The 19,910-nt window shown below is 37.1% G+C and overlaps 1 protein-coding gene across 1 annotated transcript in view; it reads left to right on the forward strand.

Moving 5' to 3' along the window:
* Positions 1-19,910, forward strand: part of CORIN (corin, serine peptidase) — a 129,542-nt gene that overhangs the window by 30,150 nt on the left and 79,482 nt on the right. The window contains exon 4 of the mRNA XM_032186670.1: positions 10,726-10,936. Within this exon, the coding sequence (XP_032042561.1) occupies positions 10,726-10,936 (211 nt within the window). The remainder of the gene's footprint in view (positions 1-10,725; positions 10,937-19,910) is intronic.

Here is a 19,910-nt window from a genome sequence, read left to right on the forward strand (position 1 = left end):
AGTCAATTATGTGGTTACTTCGGCAAAAAAGATGTTGTTGATGCATGGTTGGTTCTATATTGTGATTGCCGATCACTTAATTTCAAAAGGTACACCTTAACAGCTGGTAGCCATGTGTGCTTTTATTTATTTTTTTATTAAAGTTGATCTCCTTTATGCTTCTCCATGGTCTATTATGGATTGCAGTACATAGGGTGCAGCCAGATGTGGAGATAGAGCCATCATCAATATAAAATGGTAAGATCCAAGCTGCTGTCCAAAAGGAAGGTCAAAGCACTGATACAACAGAAAGAGATTAACAGTCACTGTCATGCTTCACAATCATGTGAAATCCAAGAATAACATAATGAGTAACATGATTTGAAAAGGTAATGAGGATGGGAATTTGAAAAAGTGATAAATTGCCCAATAAATTATTTGGCTACTATTCTGTACACAAAATATGTTTGTCTCCCCTTCATTGCAACTGACAGTTTAAAAATCATAATACTCTCCTATGAAATAAAATAGTAGAAGTTCATACTAGAAACTGGGAAAAACTTTTTCACCAGATGGGTATTGGATAGGTTCCAGTGGAACCCATTTGCCCACAGAAGCTGTGGGATCTCTGTCCTTGGGTGTTTCCAAGACATAGCCAGGCAAAGCTATGGCTGCCAGCGTGCTGATGACAATCTCACTTAGAGAAGCAGGTTGGCTGGAGACCTCCAGAGTGTTCTTCCAGCTGGTATTTCTATGATTGAAAGGTTTAAAAAAAGCATTTGCACATAGAGAGTGGTACACATTTTGAATGGCTGAAAGAAGTTTAGCATAGCATTTTGTCTGACTACATTTGAGATAATTTGTCCTAATTTTTATAGGGAAGCTTGTCATTGCTCTCTATGTAACCAACATAGAGAAGTAAACAAAGAGCTATAAGACACAGCATTGAGGGAAACTATCTGTAGTTATTATTGGAATTATATAAAAGAAAGAGTCTTTCAATCCTAGAAAGAGCGGTTGAAATACAAGTATTTCAAAATCTCAGTTTGCACAAGTAACTTGGAAGCATGATGTTCTTAAGGTTTAAATACAACTGAACCTGTATGCAGTTACAGGAAACTTCAAGATAGTTATATTAAGCTCTTAGACACCTGTGTATAAATCTAGTCCTTTTACACATCGAAACATTTTACACAAAGAAACATCCATTGATGTAGACAACTAAACTAACCTGTTAACAGAAGCATTTGAACTCCAATAGTAGAAACAGAACTGGTCCATTACTGAATATTTTAAAAATGTGATGCTCAAAAGAAAATTCCATCGATACAGACAAGAGAGTGAGTAGCAGCCCCTCAGAATAAAGAAAGGGCCCAGGAAGTCATACATCATGTTCTGCAACACACACTTTGCCAAATGTGCAATCAAATTCAGAAGATCTAGGTTGCAGTATTTCTGTCTGAAGCAAATTGACTTTTACAGACAATGGCTACCTATGCCATAATGAAACAATCGCAGACATACTTTTGCAAAGCATAGCTGTGGGAATTTTCCATACAACTTTTGTATGGAAATTTGTTTTCCAGCTGTGGGAAAACCAACAGTAATCTGTTAGACTGATCAGCCCTTTGTTAGCCTGTTCAGTTTAGTCCTTCCTAAGCCAGATCCTTAGTACAGCAGGATCTTAAGTTCCACCTGCAAACTGCCAAGCAGGAAATTGCAGTTCACAAAGCATAGGTTTCACATACTTGCAGTGTTTTGCTTAGCAAGTGAGGTACTGTGTTCTGTCCCTAGTTTCTAGACAGATTTCACAGGCTTACATAGGGTTTGCTGCATTAGTTTTGTCTGAAAGTGAGATGAACATCAGTTATCACTGTGAGATACAGTCGGAAAAAAGGATCCTAATCTCCTACCAAAGAGATCAGAAGAGCAATCTGTCTATTCTTGAAAGGTAATTAACCAGAGACAACTGGGACAGTTCAAGTACACCTTATTACTATGCTGTCCTATTCAGAGCCTGTTGAATATCTCAACCATTGTAAGTCTTTTATAAAGCACTGATTTTTTTGAACATAACAGCATTGGCACACAATTAAATGTTGTCAATTAGGTTAGCATTTGTTTTCATTTATTGAAAATGCTTTTGTTAAAAAAGAATCATCTGGATGCCTGCCTTGGTCCTGTGGAAGCTACCATTTTTTGTACCCCTCCCCCTCCCCCCCTTTTAATAAATCCTGTTAATAATAGCAAAGTAATGCCTTTCTCCAAACAACAGCAAAATGCAGTCCAACCTAATGTGCCATGGAAAATAGTCTGTAATGATTGATCTAATCCTAAAATTAATTTAAGTTTTGTACCTTTTGCTTATTTAATGGCAGGTTATTTGAAATACGTCTCCAATTTCACTAAGGAATCCTGTAATTTGGAAGTGTTCATTAGGAAATAGTTAATCAAAATACCAGATCAGGAATATAGGCCAGCTCACACCTCATGGGGGTAGGTATTCAGCATCACTTTTGGTTGATGAATTTACCTGCTCTCAGCTGTTCCTACCTAAGGGATTAAAGAAGCAAGTATGTGCCTCAGCACAAGAAGGGCAGTGTCTGAAAGCACTCAGGTGAAAAAAGCAGAGTTCCAAAAATGAGGTGGCTTGTTGAAGAGTCTGGTCACTCATTCCTCTCAAATTGTAAAAGTCATTAGCTGAGCTAAGTTATGTGCAGAGCGATTGTTCTCATCTAGCCTTGGAGTTCGACTTCCATTTCAGATCTGCTGTTCAAAAGCTTGTTTCCCTCTTCCCAACACACGTTTCTTCCCAGGCTCAACTTCACTCCCTTTAGTGTGATCTCTCTTTCTCCTCACAGAGGGGTGGTGAACGGATGCTACTGTCAGTCCTAACCAGCTTCTTCTTGCTGCTCCTTCCTCCTCACACCTCTTCCCAGCCCCAGCACGGGGTCTCTCTCATGGGGGTCCAGCCATCCAGAACAGCTCCCGTGCATGTTCTCTATGGGCTGCAGTTCCTTAAGGGAAGCCTGCTCCAGTGCAGCTTCTCCATGGGCTGCAGTTCCTTCATTGCTCATCTGTCTGCTTTGGCACGGAGTCAAAAAGTAGGCTGCAGTGTGGGCATCTGCTCCACTGTGCACTGCAAGGAAATTCCTGCTCCACAGTTGTCTCTGCCATGGGCTGCAGGGGAATCTCTGGTCCGGTGCCTGGAGAACCTCCTCTCACTCATTCTTCTCTGACCTTGGTGTTTGAAGGATTATTTCTCACATAAAAAAAAAAAAAATAAAAAAAAATTGCTCTCATGTGCAGCTTTTTGCCCTTTCTTAAACACATTTACCCAGAGTTGCCACCACCTGGGCTGCTAGGCCCAGCCATGCCCTGTGGTGGGGCTGTTGGAGATGGCTGGATCTGGCTGTCTCTGGTGGGGGGAGCCCTGGCAACTCCTCACAGAAGCCGCTGGCAGCACCCCATTGCCAACACCTTGCCACCTATGCCTAATGTTGAGAAAGCTGAAGAAAACAGGCATAGTGATCCTTGCCAACAGTGCTCTTTCTAGTAGTAGAAATGTTGGTATTTCTCCCTCCAGAACAAGTGTATCCTTTTTGTTTTCTTCAACAGTGTTATATGGATGTGTGCTGTTCTGTTACAATCAGTTGGCATTTTCCATTATGTACAACATGTGCCAGAGGAGAACAAATATGCAACTTTTCTATGAGTGTGGAAAAAATGTGAGGAAGGGTCTGAGAATGCGTTCAGACTGCAACAGAAACTTGTTGTACACCCTCAGCAGCCAAGCTCTCCATCCCGTCAGGAAATGGAGACTGCTGTGAGTTGTGGAAATCATGTTTTCAAACCAATGTTAATGTGAAAAAATTGGGAAAAAAAATGAAGTGACTGTGCTTCTGTTGTGAAATTGTTGATTTAAACTGTTGATATTTGAACTAAGGAGAAAACAATGTGTAGATTTCCCTGCTGGGCTGATTCCAAAGGACAGATTATAGTTCCTGGCATCTGTTGAAATGGGCCAGAAGAAAGTCACTTGTTGAGGCACTTTTCCTGAGTTATGGGAAAAACATCTGAAATGCAATATCAGATGTTCAGTCCCAAGTGGAGTGTACAAGAGAAATTCGTAGCTGGAAGGAGGCTAAGAAAATCTATCTGTCTTCTGTTTTAATTGAAATGAAAAATGTACCAAGATGTCACAGTGAATTAAAAGAGGTATTAACATTTTTGCAGACAGTAATGAATTTTGGAAAGATTTCTGCTGAAAAGACCAGATTCAAGGTGGGATGCTGTGCTCCTTTCATCTGCAGCAAAAGCCCATGATATACAATAGCAACAAGACTGACAAGGAAAAAAAGGCATTGCGTAGCTTCATATATAGAATATGAGACTGTGAAATCAAGCAGAATCACAAGACCCTTTTAAGGTCTGAAGAACATGGCAGTTTGAAACATTGATTTGATAAGGATCATTCCCATATCAAGAAATCCACAAATTGTTGTCATAGGCAAGTTAGAGAGGTTTCTAAGTTAGAATGGATGAGCTTGTTTTGGTTTTGCTCTTTTTAATGGGTTTCTTAGAGATTTTCAGGACATTTAAAGATGAGATTTCATTCTATGTTAGTAGAGCTTTTGCTATGAAAGAGCCAGATGAGTGTTGCCATTTTTTCCTGGTTTCAGCAGAGGTGAATTCACTCCCTGAGGCAATGAATTTGTGGACTTCAGCTGTGGAACTTGGTACTTAAGTATACTAAACTAAGTATATAGGTATATATACTTATATATTGGTATATATATATATAGTATATAAGTATACTAAACTAGAATACTTAGTATTCTTTAGCAAAGCAGCTGATGATTGCTGCTGCATTGAACACTGTCTCAATTTCCATAAGCTTCTTAAAGACGTTCTGTGAAAGTTGCTCTGATTAAAAAGATTATTTTCTAAGTGGAGTATCAGCAAGCTTGACCTGGGATACAAACTTCAGGCTGCTTACTTGCATCTTCAAGTGCTCTCATGTACCTTGTTATGGTTTATGTACCTGAGACAGGTTTGTTTTGCAGATGTGCTGTGGAATTTTAGTTAAAGAAACGCCATAGCCAAGATCTGGACCAGTTTAAAGTAGCTTTAACTGAAGGCATTATTTGTAATTGCACTGCATTTATAATTGCTGATGCCATGAGGAAAGATTTCAGTTTTCCTCTGTACTGCAATTTAGAAAATAGATGCATGCAGAATTCTGAGTTGCACAAAATTTATACATGTGTTTTTAAAGTCGAAATGTTCTTTCATTCTTATCAGTCAGGAATTGGTTCTGGTGGTGCAATTTATTTTTTCCTAATCCTTTTTAATGTTCTTTGTGGTGCTGGGCAATGATGGCATATTCTGCAAATGCACTGTTTCAGAGGCTGCGAGCAAGCTCTGTTACCCACTGGTAACTAACCCCTTCTCTGGTCCTAGGCAAAATGCTTTTGCTGCCAAAAAGCTATTTAACTCAATGATATAATCTGAATGAGCTAGTTATTTTTGTCCATTGCATGTCAGGAAAAAAAAAAAAAAAAAGTGGAGGAAGTCTGGGGACAGGAACAATTTTGTATTCCAATTGTGCTAAAACCCAGAGCTGGTTCACTGCATGGCCTCAAAAAAATTGAGTGAGGAACTACAACCTGACTGCTACAAGGAAGGCTGAGTGCTCTAAAAGGAAAGCAATCAGTCAGGCATAAGCTGCAGTTCCAGTGGTGTTTCTTTGAGGCTGCCATAAACATTGCTTTTTGGGAAAGAATGCAGGTGGTTATTTTCAGGCAGCTCAGTTCTCTGGTCCAGTTCTCGAACAATCCAAAAAGGGGAGAGAGAAAGAGAAAATGTGTTTTTTAAATTATTTTAAGCAGTACTGAATGTCAAACCATGGACTTGTATTGCAATTGTTGTAGAAGGAAGACCTTTTGTTACCAGTTTGGTCCATTTGGCAATAGCCAGTGATAAGCAGAAAACTTTTAATTTAGATGAATGTCAAAAATGGCCCATATAATTAGGAACCATGCTGCTCTGATCAACAGCTTGTTCACATGTTGTTATTTCCATTCACTGCTCTTTTTTTTCCCTGCCTAGGTAATGCCAAAAATGGTTCATGTACCTTTTATTCCCCATAATTAACAAATCTTGTTACTTTTCTGGAGAAAGTAAGCAAATAGGTGAAGGTTTTCTGACACCTCTTTGGCATTTCTCTTCTTTTCTGGTCTTTACCTTCTTTTACCTGCTTGGTTGGGAACATGTTTCATGTTAGTATGTTGCACCATCAGTCAGATCCAGTCATGTATGTGATTAGTATTCTGGCACTGAAGAGAAATATTGTTTATAGAATGCACTTAGCCTGTACATATGGAACAGAATTTAGCAATTTGGCAGGATAGTTAATGCATTTTGAGGTTTACTGCATTCTTTTCTTATTTCTGTGGCCGTTTGTCAGTGCAAGATTTTTTAATTATTCAAATTTTCAATTTTATTTAAAAAAGGAACACTGCTATTCATACTATGTATTTTTTTCATTATCTGTTTAACCTTTTTATTTAAGTACCTACTCCTCATTAAATAAGCTGTTCCTTTTGTTTGCATTTTAAATGACCTTTCATCTGCTTTTAATGACCTTTAACAAAAAGTATTCCTTGCTCTGTAGTGTTGCGTCTACACCAGTGTTTGCCAACATACTGAGCAATTCTGTCACTCAGCAAGCTTGCCTGTCTGAAAGTTGTCTCCTACCTATCATAAGCTATCGGGCTTGATGCAAGAATTAATGGAAGGGCTTTTTTGATGCAGATGATCAGAATAGAAAATCTCTGAATTATCTTTTGGTCTCTGTTTAGGGGAAATAACCTTGCTGTAAAATAGTGAGTTACTCAAAGTGTGACCAACTTAGGCAACTGTGCAGCACTTGAGGGAAAATCAGCAAATGCAGCAAGGTCCCCTATAAAGCTACAAGGCAGCGGCTGCTGGCTGCTGGGTTAGAGGTCTGTGGCTGCCTTGGCAAGGGCTCAGGCATCTGTTCTCTGCAGCTCTGTACAATGTAAGTGAGCCAGTGGGGTGCTTCTCCTGAGCTAATTAGTACTGCACTGAACTAAACGTCTGAGAAGGCTTCCCTGAATTTGCCAGAGAAAGTTCTTGAGAGTGTAGCACATGTTGTTCCTACTGCAGTGAGAATCTGGGATGTATATGATGACACTGTGATAAAACAATTGTTATTGCCCTGAAATTACATGTTTTGACTCAGAATTGTGGAGAGCATGGACTTTGTGTAGTTGTAGTTGCACTACAATTTATACGCTGGGTGAAATATGTAACAAATAGAAGAGGTGGACTGAGCACCGGTGTTTAAAATACCAGGTTTTAAGCCAGACACCTGCTTTCCCGGAGAGTGTTCTAGGATACAGGCATGCCTGGGTGAATACTGAAGTGATGGAACTTCATGGAACTGAAGATGGACCACGAATGATTCTGTTACAAGGGGCAGGTCCTGGGTTTAGTCCTTTCTTCCATCTCTCTTATTTTAAAAAGGTCTTCTAAAATTACTATGAAATTTCTTCTTCTTGGCCAAGAATGTTGAATTCAGTGCTGTGTCAGAGCACTTGTAAAAGGTCAGACAGCTGGAAGGAACTTTAAATTTTCTCTATAAGGTTTGTATGAATTTTAAAAGATCCACAGTAGCCCACGTACATGATGTAAGCCAAAGTGTCAGCTTCATGGCACACACCATGGCAGAGGCTATTATGCCATTATGCCTCAGGAGATAGGTGGTGATTTTGTGAATCATTCTGTTGAAATTCCACTTGTGTAAGCACTATGTGCTCCCCTTCCCCCTAGTTTAGGATAATTTAATTTATTTAAATAACTTCAGTGTGAATTTTTTGTGGGTGAAGGACACTCAGAATTTTGCATCAGTATGTTTTTGTATTGCCACAGCAGTTACTGAATATGTAGTCCCAGCCTCAATGAAAGAATGTAGGCAAGAGATGACTGTGAGGATGTTAGCGGTTTAGAGAATGTTTGCTGTAAGTGCTTCAATATTTTTAATCTTTAAATCAGAACATTTTTGTTTTCATGTTAAGTTTTTCCAAGCAATAAAAATGTTACCAGAAAAATAATCTTTACGATACTAGTAAATGGCAATGAGTTTGTTGAAGTTCTAAATAGAATGCAAAAAAATGGAGAGAGGTTTTAAGTTTTTATAGCAGATCAAGATATGTTGCAAAAGTCACAAAGTGAGTTGTCTTTGAAGCAATGATGGATCTCTAGTGTCTTTTAAAAAGAAGCTATTTGTGATTCTGAAGTGAATATCCTTCCCTCCACTTTTTTTTTTTTTTTTTTTTTTTTTCATCTTTTTTACTCTAGATCTGTGAAAGCTATTTCTGTATCTCCAGATTTTGATCTGACAGCCTAACATGCAGCTTTGATGATTATCCTGGTGGTATTTTCGTAGAATACCTGTACAATTTCAGAGCTGGAGTAGCACTGAAAGTCATTGTCATGTGGTACCAACTCACAGTTACATTTGAAAACTGCACTCTGCAGTTTTGAAAGTTCTCTTAATTTGGAAACTCATCACTTTTTTTTTTGTTGATCTTCCATATTTTACTGTTAATTGTCAATGGAGAATCTTGCCCTGAGTTTAAAAGGGATACTTTAAAGGAGGCTATAGTGAGGTAAGTTTTGGTCTCAAGCACCAAGTGATAAAACAAGGGGAAATGGCCTTAAGTTGCATCAGGGGAGGTTTAGGTTGGATATTAGGAAAAAAATCTTCATTGAAAGGGTTGTGGAACAGGCTTACCAGAGAAGTAGTGGAGTCACCATTGCTGGAGGTTTTCAAAAAACATCTAGATATAGAGCTTAGTGACATGGTTTAATGGTGGGTTTGCCAGTGCTAGGTTAAATGTTGGACTGGATGATCTTAGAGATCTTTTCCAACATGAATAATTCTGTGATTCTGTGATTCTATGAGTTATATAGAAAAATATGATTCCTGGATGAACAAATCAATTACTCTCTGGACTGTGGGAGTGAGAAGAGACTGTGGTAGAAAATGGGTGTACACTGGTGCTAAGGAATGTTGTTGGCAGTATTGAAGGTGTGAAAATCTTAAAATGGGAATTTGTGGACATAATTTTAGCTAGATTAAAATAAGGGGAGACACTTGCCATTATTGCAGTAGAGCAAAATTAAATTCCTCAGTTTTTGTTGAGACTTCTGGAGAGGTAGAAGGCAAAAGAAGAAACTGCATGAGTATACTCACCAGACATCTGAAAAATAGCAATTGTTTTTTACCAAGTCTTGATAAAATTTGAAACCTAACTTTTTTTTTTTTTTTTCTTCCTATCAAAAACATTACAATTTGAAAAAGCTTGAAAGCATTTTTTCTTCACTCTGCTTTGCTTCCCCTACTGTTGCATGAGGATGTACTACAGATTAGTCCATAGATAGCAGAATTTGCCTCAAGCTCATTTGGACAGTGAAGGCTTTGTCTATACTATAAGATGAAGGGGAGACAGACTTGCTGATCTGTTAGAGCTTCATTCTGTCTGCCTTACATCCCCAAATTTTATCAGCTTGGGAAGTGAGGCATAGATGTCCCAGACAATTCTTGGAAGAAGCCAGTCCCAATTTGTCTGATGATGGAAAGATTCTACCCTGGTTGGTGTCTATGTCCAGTTTGCTCAAATAAAGAGAACAGGAGTGCTAAAGCTTGAATGCTCTCAAGAGTTTCCCTCCTTCAGAAAACTAGTGTTGGGATGGTCATTTAGCATGAACACAATGCTTTTCAATGGGATTAGTGGCAGAGTCTGGTCTTGAGAATGGGCTGAGGTCCCTGCTTATTGTACAGGGTGAATACTCTCTGAGTTTGAAAAAATTATGCCAGTCTGACCAGATGGCCTACAAAGGCCTTCATCAAATCAGGGAGCTGTAATAAATATTAGGTTTATTAGTTTGTTTTTGATGAAAATTCTTAAACTGATGTAGGTATGTAAAACTCACTCAAAAGAACTTCATGTAGTAAATTAGCCTGGTGATCATGCATAGCTGAGGTGGCCTACTGCATATGACAGGACACAAACAGCGAAAGGTTGCTGTGGTAGACTGAGAATGGGACAATGACAGTTTAGGACAGCGTAGGTGTTCAGCCAGTAAAACAAGATAATTCCACACTAGTAGGGTAAAGAGGAAAGACTGTGAAGGGAAAAGCATCACAGTGGGAAAATAGGTAAGCAAGCTGATGTTTTTGACAGGAAAGTTGCAAAATAGTGTGGTACCAGAAGAGCAAAAAGAAATTTTGTGGAAATATTAAAAATAGAACAGCTTTAGAATCCAACAACTTATTTTTTTTTGCAGAATTTCCATGCTTAGTTTCAACCAAATTTGGCCATGTTCAGGCTATCCTTATGGTGTGTTTATCCAACCAGTGTCAGAAAGAAAATGTTTTTGTGTTATTTCTCGTACAGTTTTGTAAAGGGTTAGATAATCATAAAAATACCTGAGATTAGTTGCTTTTCCAAGCTAACCTACTAAGCTTCTTCAGATTCCTTTTGTTTTTAGACAATTATTTTTGGAAATTGTTATAATAGCATTATGGAATGCCATCTTATCCATGAGGTAGAGGCATTGCTTATATATGTACTGACTAATCAATTCAATATATACTTTGAAGCAACTGTTAAATGGTGATACTTCTATTCTAAATATATTGTTTTAATTTCACAGGTGCCTGCATAAATATCACCAACAGCCAGTGCCAAATGCTGCCATATAACTACACCACTCTAACTTCAGTTCTTTCCATTGTCAAAAATATTGAAATGGAAAAGTTCCTGAAGTTCTTCAGCTATCTCAGTCGTCTCAGCTGCTATCAACACATCATGCTGTTTGGCTGTAGTCTTGCTCTTCCTGAATGCATCAGTGACGGTGATGACAGGTATTTGGAAACAAAAATCAGTCAGTGACTAGAGCCAATTGTGGTAAAATACTCTCTGTCTAATCAGACAAGAGCAGATCCCAACTAAGCCTATGTCCTTCTAATTACAAAACTGCTGTCTGTCAAAGCTATTCACAACATTTCTACCAGGATAAGCCAACTGCAGTAAAATTCTCTTTAAAAAATATTGCCAGTATACAGAATGAAACTGTGATACTGGGATAGCCAGGTTTGTTTTCTCAATAAGGGGTCCAGAATTCTTGTACCTTATCTCTCCAATCTGAATGGTCCAAAATGGAATGCTTTATAACAATTTAAATGCATTGGATATTTAAAACAATGACATGAAGTGTGGTGGATCTCATTTAAATTAAAATTCAGCAAGCAGGTGAAGCAGATTTTTAAGTCAACAGTCAGTCATTTCAATACTTTTTGATCTTTTCCCTAAGAAAAGTTTATCTTTTAAACCCGTGTTATGGTATGAGATTAGCAGGATGTATTCAGAGTGAGATAAGACATGCTTTTTAAACTTCCCAGTTTGATTTCTGCATTTACATAATTACACAGCATTACTATCGTGTGCATGCACTTTTTTCATTGAGTTTGATTTGAAATAGCATCAATGAGTTTAACAGTGCTAAAATCAACATATAGTGCAAACAGATGATGATGATGATGATGATGATGATGATGATGATGATGATGATGATTATTATTATTTAAACAATCTTTCTGTTGTTTCTGAAGGGGGAAAGAGTGAGGGCAAAGTTCTTTCTCCTCATTTTATTACCTGTAAACTTCAGTGGAAGAGAATATGGCACTTGAGCAAGCAATTCAGTTAGCATAACAAGAACGAAGAAGCTGAAAGCTGTTCAGTTTAGAAGGGATAGAATACTTATGAAAAAGCAGTTTTATGAGAAGAGGTAAGCTGATTTGTAATATAGTTGCTACTGATAAGTACAGTCCCAGTCCAGGCAACATATGCCTGCCATTTCCATCACACCAGAATGATTCCTGGATCAGTCAGTTAAGCTCCCTAAACTGACAGAAGGTTAACCCAGGAAAAAAAAAAAAAAAAAAAAAAGGTGAATAGGTGATTATATGGATAGGATTGGGGTGGAATTGGGGTGGAGGTAAGACAGCATGGGAAAGAGTGCAATCAGACTGACCAGAACTCCGGCTGAGCTGTTTAATCCAAATTAATGGGCACCTGTGTGCCCATGTTTACCAGATTACTGAGAAATATTTTCCATTAACCCTCTGTAACTCATTGCATGATTAATTGTAGTTCCCACCCCCCAGTATTCCAATAATATAATTGTTTCAGTTAACATACAGCCTAAGCTAACTGAGAAAGAAATCATCAAACAAGAAGTCATAAAACAAAATCAGAAAAGTGGCTTCAGGTACTAAATTGATACATGTACAGGTTAAACAACAGGAATAGCCACTTCTCTGTCACTAATTCAGCCCTGTTTAGAATTTGTCTTTCACAAACCTTTTGAAAGTGAAGGGTGTGTGTCAAGGGTACAAAGCTTATAACACAAATAAATGGAGTAGAGAAAGGCTAAAAGTTTTAGCTTTCCTTTTCCATTTCTTTGCTGAAGATACCTTTATTGTAGGGATTATGTTGTGACAACTGCTTTGCTAGTTTAAAAAGAAAAAAGGGTAAAACTACAGTTTGGAACACTCAGATTTTTGGTCTCGTTTTGGGTAGAAACCAAAATATTTTGAAATTCAAGAGTCGGGGTTTTTTTTTTTGTATGTGTGTGTTTGTATATGTGTCTTACACAATAGCAACTTTCTCCCATTTGTTTTTAATGTCAAAGCTGGGACTGTATTTCTGCCCCCTGTATTCTGGAGGTCACAATGTCTCCTTTGATTCTTATTTTAAAACCCTTTTTTTTTTTTTCTTTTTTCTTTTTTTTTTTTTTTCTGGTAACTGTTATGGGTACTTCAGGCTGATAGAGAAGAAAATCCAATGCGAGAGTGAAAATGATGCAGGATTACATTAAAATCTGACTTCACTTTAAGTAATCATAACTGTCTGGAATGTGTCATGGGTAACACTGAAAATGTAGGCTGAGTGGCAATCACAGGAAGATCTGTAAGAGTGGACTGACAGAATGCTGGTTTGTAAAATCAAGTTTGCTAAACCTGAGTTGCTGTAGTTTATCTTCTGCATTTTTTTTCCCCTAGGCAGTTGACTGACTGATTTTAGTGATTTTTTTTTTTTTTTTTTTTTTTTCTGGAACCTAACTATTCCAGGCAAAGAAGTATCTTTCAAAGCCAAGAATAACAATTTAAAGAAGTGTTATATCTTTATTTGGGATGTGACTTCCTATATTTTTGCCCACTGATCTTAGTTTTTAAAACATGATTGAATTAAGTGTGATTGGATTTTATTCATTTTTGAATGATCTGCTTATAAAAAAAAATGGAGGGCTTTTGTGTCTGTCTCATGATTTCTTTCTGTGTTCACTTTTTATAAATATTTAAATGTTTTGTGGAGCCATTCTAATGTCAATACTTGGTGAAAAATGAACCTGTAGCAAGAGGTTTTGCCTTTACAGAGTATTTATGGAATCAGACTATGTTTTATTTTATTTCAATTTATTTCCTTTCAATTTGTTTCCTACTTGTATTTGACAAGCTGTACAGACTTTAACATCTCAGACTAAACAGGGAATATACAAAGAAAAAAAGTTATGTCAGAAATTTTGAAGTTCATTAGGATTTATTACTGTACGATCCAAAAGATGAGATGACAAAATAAGTGCATTACATTTTCAGAATGTGAATTCAGTCTAGGCAACAAATGAAACAGATATAATAACTGCATAAAATTGTTATTTAACACCTTCTAGTCCCCAGTGATAATTCATCTCAATGAGATGAGTCAAAAGCAGATGAAATTTGGGAACTCTGTCAGTAACTCTGGGGTGACTCTGGAGAAAACCCTTTGTTGGTATGAAAGGCCCTTGGAATAATAAGGTACAATCACATTGTGTGTGTTGAGCAGAAGTACAAAAGGAAGAGACAGGCCTGCTGGACAGGGGCATTTGGCAAGTATTAGGAACATACTCAAGGAATCTGGAGAAGCAGAAGAGCCACTGTGGAAAGACCCCGAGGATAGCAAATAGGGATAGATCCCTGTGCTGTAGGCCTTTTTTGGAAATATTGTTGCTTTTAACACAGAATCACAAAACATACACTAATAGGCAGAACAGTTGTTACTGACATCTGTAATTCCTCCAGTGAATTCCTGCTGTCTCATTCTAACTGGCAGCACATCTCTGATAATATTATCTATTGATACTTCCTTGTTTCGTAGTGCAATTGCTTCAAATTTATGTAGAGCATAAGTGACAAATGCTGCCTACACAGTAGAAAACAAATGAAACTTCTGTGATGCTCAGATGTTTATTCTTAGGTATTGTTGAGAGAATCTGTTGGCAGCTTCAGCCATGGGAGCAATAATTACAACAATGTGTTACAAGAAGCAACAAGAAGTGAAGTTCCAAACACTGATCTTTGGCATCCAATGCGCTGTCATTACACAGCTTTGCTCTGATGTTTTAATTTATGTCTGTTTCACATTTATCTTTCATGTGTTTGTAAACATTGTTTTCATTAACACTTGAAGGAGATTAAGTTTCTGGGCAGGGAGCAGCTTCAGTGTTTGTGTAACACCCAGTGTATCTAGGTACTGGAATTTCTGAATACTTCCACCATCCTTTTGCTCTTAAAAATCATTCTTCTGATTACTACAATAAAAATGAGGTGTGGCAGTCAAAAAATTATATAAAAACTTATTTTTCATTCTAGTAACTGGATGTACATTGTTAGCCCTATTGTTCTAAGACAACGTATTGTACCTTTAAAATGCTACTTACAGTAAAAAGTAAAAAATGTACTTACAGTACCTTTAAAATGCTACTTCCCAGGTTGAAGTTTGAAAGGCCAACTAAAATCTGTGTGTGAAAATACATGGGAAGCTGAAGTAAATTAAGAAAAAACTTTTATTTGCTCATAATTTGGATAGTAAAGAGCTCTTTATTTAAGGGATTATGACACTTCCTCCTCCTTGGGTGAATGGAGGAGAACTTTCCAACATGACTTCAAAATCAGATGTACAAAACCATTCTTAACACTGGCCAGCAGCATTTCAAAGAGGACATGACTCTATACTGAAAACTGACATATTAAATTTATTGCTGTGCTTAACTATTGACTTCTGAAAAGTTCAAGGTAGTAACTTTGTCCTTTTGGGTAGTATTGGTCTGCAACCTATTGCCACTAAACACTTCATTTGTTGTAAGAAAAACCTGCTTCTCAGATCTGTTGGTTATCATAGAAGATTTAAGCTAATGAGTTTTAGTTTGCCATTGGGAGACACTAGGAGTTCTTCTAAATTCTTCTAAAGCAGAAACAAAAGGTGGAGTAATTCCACTAATCCTCTGTGTAGAGGATTTTTCCGTGTTTTCCAAAAAGCAGAGGAAATACCTTCCATTGATAGATCCCTAGAGTGTTAAATCTGTGGAGGTCAAACTTAATTTAAGCTTTGCCAAGAAAATAGTATTTGAGCAAAGCAAATTAAATAGGGTAGCATGCTCTCAAGGGAAAATTCTCGTGCAACTTTCATTTCTGCATCTGTTTATACACTATGCTTTTTTCATGTCAGACATCTTTGAAAACAAAGTTATGAAATGGTTGGTCTTAAGTTAGGGGTGAAAGAGTCCATCTGAGATCACCTTCATTCTAAAGTAGAAAGCTGTTTAATGAAGAGAGGATGTTTTTCTCTGATTTTCTGACTCTCTCTCTTGAAAAGGAGTTTGTCATGTCAGTATCTGTATGTACAAATTTTTTGGTGTGCAGTAACCTCCATGGTACAATAAGAGTAGTCAGCTAGAGAGTCACTGAAAGCCAAAGGAGGCTGCATGATATGTTAGGGTTGTGGGGAAATTAACAGTGAAAATTAGGTTAATAATTAGGTTAATAGAAAAAATATCCTTTGAAGAGGCAAGGATAGTGGGAAATAGCTCAGTGGATTTTGTGTGTGTGTGTGTGTGTGTTTGTGTGTTCATTGTCTTCATTGATTTTCTGTAATTTGTAAAAAGGGACAAAGTTGAATGTTTCATTTTCAATATGGACATAAACTAGGATGTAATATTACGTCCGGAAAACAAATCCAGAAATGCATGGTGTCTTTTATTAAAAGCTGACAACAGTTTAAAACAAATTTGAAATGAAGAAAATTTCTTTCAAGTCTTCTTAGAATATGGAAAAGAATCAAAATTCACAGAGCAAGGGATCTCTATCATGTTTTGTGTAACACATGGATATGATCAGTGACAGGGCTATTTTCCTTCTCTTGCCTTTGTCAACTGCACTCTAAGCTTATTAATGCTCTTTGTTCCTCCTGTTTACAGTGAAATTGATTTTTATTTGCTTTTCTTTTATTGTAGTGCACAATTAGAATCTTAAAAACAACAAGACTATAAAAGTATTTCTTAGAATTGATAGATACTTTTAGAGTATTTATTAGCAAATGTTAACACATTCACATAGAACTTGTTCTTGTAGATGAGAATTTTTCTTTTAAGGCTTTGAGTAGGAAACTATCAGCATACATTTAAGTCAATTTCTACTTTTCAAAGTCCATAATGTGTTCATTTTTTTATGAACTGTGTATGAATATTTTTATGTTTTGATAGGTAATCCTACACTGGCATGTTTTAGTCTTGCTTTAATCTACCTAATTTTGGTAAGAAAATCACATAAATATGTCAAGACAAAATAGCAGCTGTTAGGAGCTCTGGGTAAGCAGTCTGATAGGTAACCTGTGACACTGCTGCTACACTAGCTTTTTGTAATGTATTTGTGCAAAGATGTGAAATTATAGTTGCAAAATTTTGCAATTCTACAGCTTGTAAGAAATATTTAAATTTCATTGCTTCTGAAGACGCAGTTTCAGAGTCACTTTTGAAGTAATTGTATTGACAAACCCTTCTGGTTTATTTAGAATCATTTAGAATCCCTTGTCAGAATCCCTATCAAATTTGCACTGGTTTAATTTGAATTGCTGATACCCAGTTTAAAGTGTTCAGCTACAGAATTGATGACAATAAAGTAACAGTGCTCTGAGGAAAAAGGTGGGATGATTTCCTCCTACTCCCCACAGATTTGTCTTTTTACTTCTTTCTCCTGGCTCTATCATCATTTTTCATGCCATGATCCAAGCATGTTGGTGGAGGCTGTTTTCAGATGTTTATAAAGTAGCTACCAGACATTTCTTGAGTTTGCAGTCTGCCTCTTTATACACCATGGGAATGGCTTCATCCTTTTTATATGCTTTCTTTTCGTTGGTGGCTCTTTAGAGCAGTTAACGTGACTCAAAGAGATTATTCCAGCTAGATTTTTGACAATAGTTTTCTGTCAAAGAGATCCATCTGCTCTGTTCATCAGCCGTGAAACAGAAGACTTCAACTTTCATATCATGAGTAAATCAGAAGTGGTTTTCAGTGGATGAAGTGCTTTCTAAGCAGAATGTTTGAAATCACATGTTTTGTTTTAGATGTTGCCATATCTTGTTTTTAAGCCCTCAGGAACCTGATGGGCTGATTAAGTACAAGAAAACACACTGTCTTAAAATCTTTCTATAAACAGATAACCAAGTAATAATCCAGCCCTCAGTTTTAAAATCTAGTTGTGGTTCATGTAAGCACAATTGTGACCACACAACCTTGGAGATTCAGCTAATGAACAAGTAATGAAAACAAAAATTAGAAAGAAAGAGTGCGATAAAGTTGTGAATGCTTGCCCACACAGATAATGTGCTCTGCCAGTGTTATTCAATTTTGTGTCCTTCATTGCTGATTTAAAGCATTCTATAAAGTAAATTAATGTAACTTGTGCTGTTTAGCACAAAATTTGAAGGACACACAGGGTATGTTACCTGAGAAAGCTCAGACAAATATAACAACTGCATACATTTATTATTTTTTTTTCTCTCCTTAGGCCCTTTGTAGCAGTCAATATGCCTTCTGGTAGCTGTAACTTCACCAATTGTTATAATAATTGTAATGGCATGGTCTAATTCTTTCAGAAGTAAACTGTTGAGGATAGAGTTGCTAATGGCAGATGGTTGATATGCCATGTATTAAGAGAAATATTTAATAATGTGTTGCCTGTACAATGTACAAACCAGTTTCATGGCCAGTCCATCCTCAAACTGACTATGCACTAATTCGAGGTGAAATAGAACTGACTTACTGCAAGAAGAAAGTGAAATGGCTGGCAGGTATAATGCACAGGGGAGAGATTCAAAGTAGCAACACTGTTTAAAATATCTGTCAAGAAGCACTAAACAGTATCTGTGTACTTTTGGAAATATTTATGTACAATAACAGACGTCAAATACAAAGTTGTGGTTGAAACAGTCGTGGTTGAAACCATGTTGCACTAACTGTGCTGAACATACCTGAATTATTTTTCTAAATAAAAGGACAATAAATCAACTTTTAGTTCAAACAGAAAATTTAAAAAGTAATAAATGGATGTATATGAAAAAATAAAATCTACAACATGCAGATTCAGAAAGTGACATTGCACAGGGAAATGAGTTACAACATGAATTACAAGAAAACACACCCTCAAGCCCCAACTCCTGCTCTGATTAAAACTAATTGATCAAGAAAGAAAATGTTATTTTTACTGTCACACAACCAGAACATGTTCTTCATGAGATACAAATGAGACATTGAGTTGAGGACCAGCTGGTTTACATATGACTTCAAAGAAAGGAATACTCACACGTCTGAAAGATTGACATTGACCATATTGCCAAGAAACACATGAAGAAACTTTAAAATAAAGAAATATAATGTCACAACTGTTATAATGTAGTTTAAATCAGTGTTGCATATTTATAACAGCTTTCTTCTCAGTGCAGCTTGTATTACTCATAATTCTGCCCTTTATGAGTTATTTCATTAGTATTGTGTAATTGTTTCATATAAGGCAGAAAAAAAAATGTGCTAATGAGAAGACTACAATTGGCATTGTCCTTCAGAACTCAGACCTTGAAGTCAACATGTGGTACTCATCTTAGGACACATTGTTACTTCATCCAAGGCTGAGACAGAATAGAGGTGAGAAACATGAAGTTCGTCCTTCTAGAGGGTGCAAGGGAAAGTACAGGTAATAATGTGGGATTGATCAAAATGCCTATATTTAAAGTTCATTGACACGTTTTCATAGAAGACTGTTACCCGAGATGTGTATAATTAAATAAAAAAAAATAAATGCACCAGTTACAATTTTAATGCCTCATATCTGCCCTGGGCACAAACAGGAAAAAAAGGTGATTTGCTTATTAAAGCATTTCTATCATCACCAGGATTTTCCAGTATCTTCAAGTGTTTGAGTATTGGAACTTGAAATTTGGCAGGGAGGTTGCTCTCATAAGTGGTAAGCTCTGTATCATGGCTCTTGCAGGCTAAGATAAGGGATGTAGAATGGAAAATTTATTTACTTTGGGGTAACGTCTGCCATTTATTGTTTTTATAAAGATCTATGGATAGAAATTAACCCCCAAATTTGGGCTTACAAGTCTGAAAAATTGTAGCTCACATGTTCTGTGTTGACAAGAGAGTGACAGTGAACTCTGAAAAGTTTTCCATTGGGGCATGGCTCAGCCAGTGTTGGAGGGCTCATGAAAGACTCTCCGTGGCATTGACCCTCCTGGCAACTGGGGGTGGCACTGGAGCCAGGTTGCAGGCTCTTACATAAAAGGGTCTGAAATAGTCTCTCATCTCAAACTCTTTTACAGTAATGTGCCAGTAGATGGCAGATGCAGTGTAGGGGAAGGACAGATCAGGGAATATATAGGGAAAGCTGGTCAGAAATTAAAAGCTGGAGAGAATGTTTTCACCCATTCAGAGAACCATCATTTTCCTGCCCATACACAGTG

Source organism: Aythya fuligula, chromosome 4 (assembly GCF_009819795.1).
Source record: "Aythya fuligula isolate bAytFul2 chromosome 4, bAytFul2.pri, whole genome shotgun sequence".
Taxonomy (NCBI): domain Eukaryota; kingdom Metazoa; phylum Chordata; class Aves; order Anseriformes; family Anatidae; genus Aythya; species Aythya fuligula.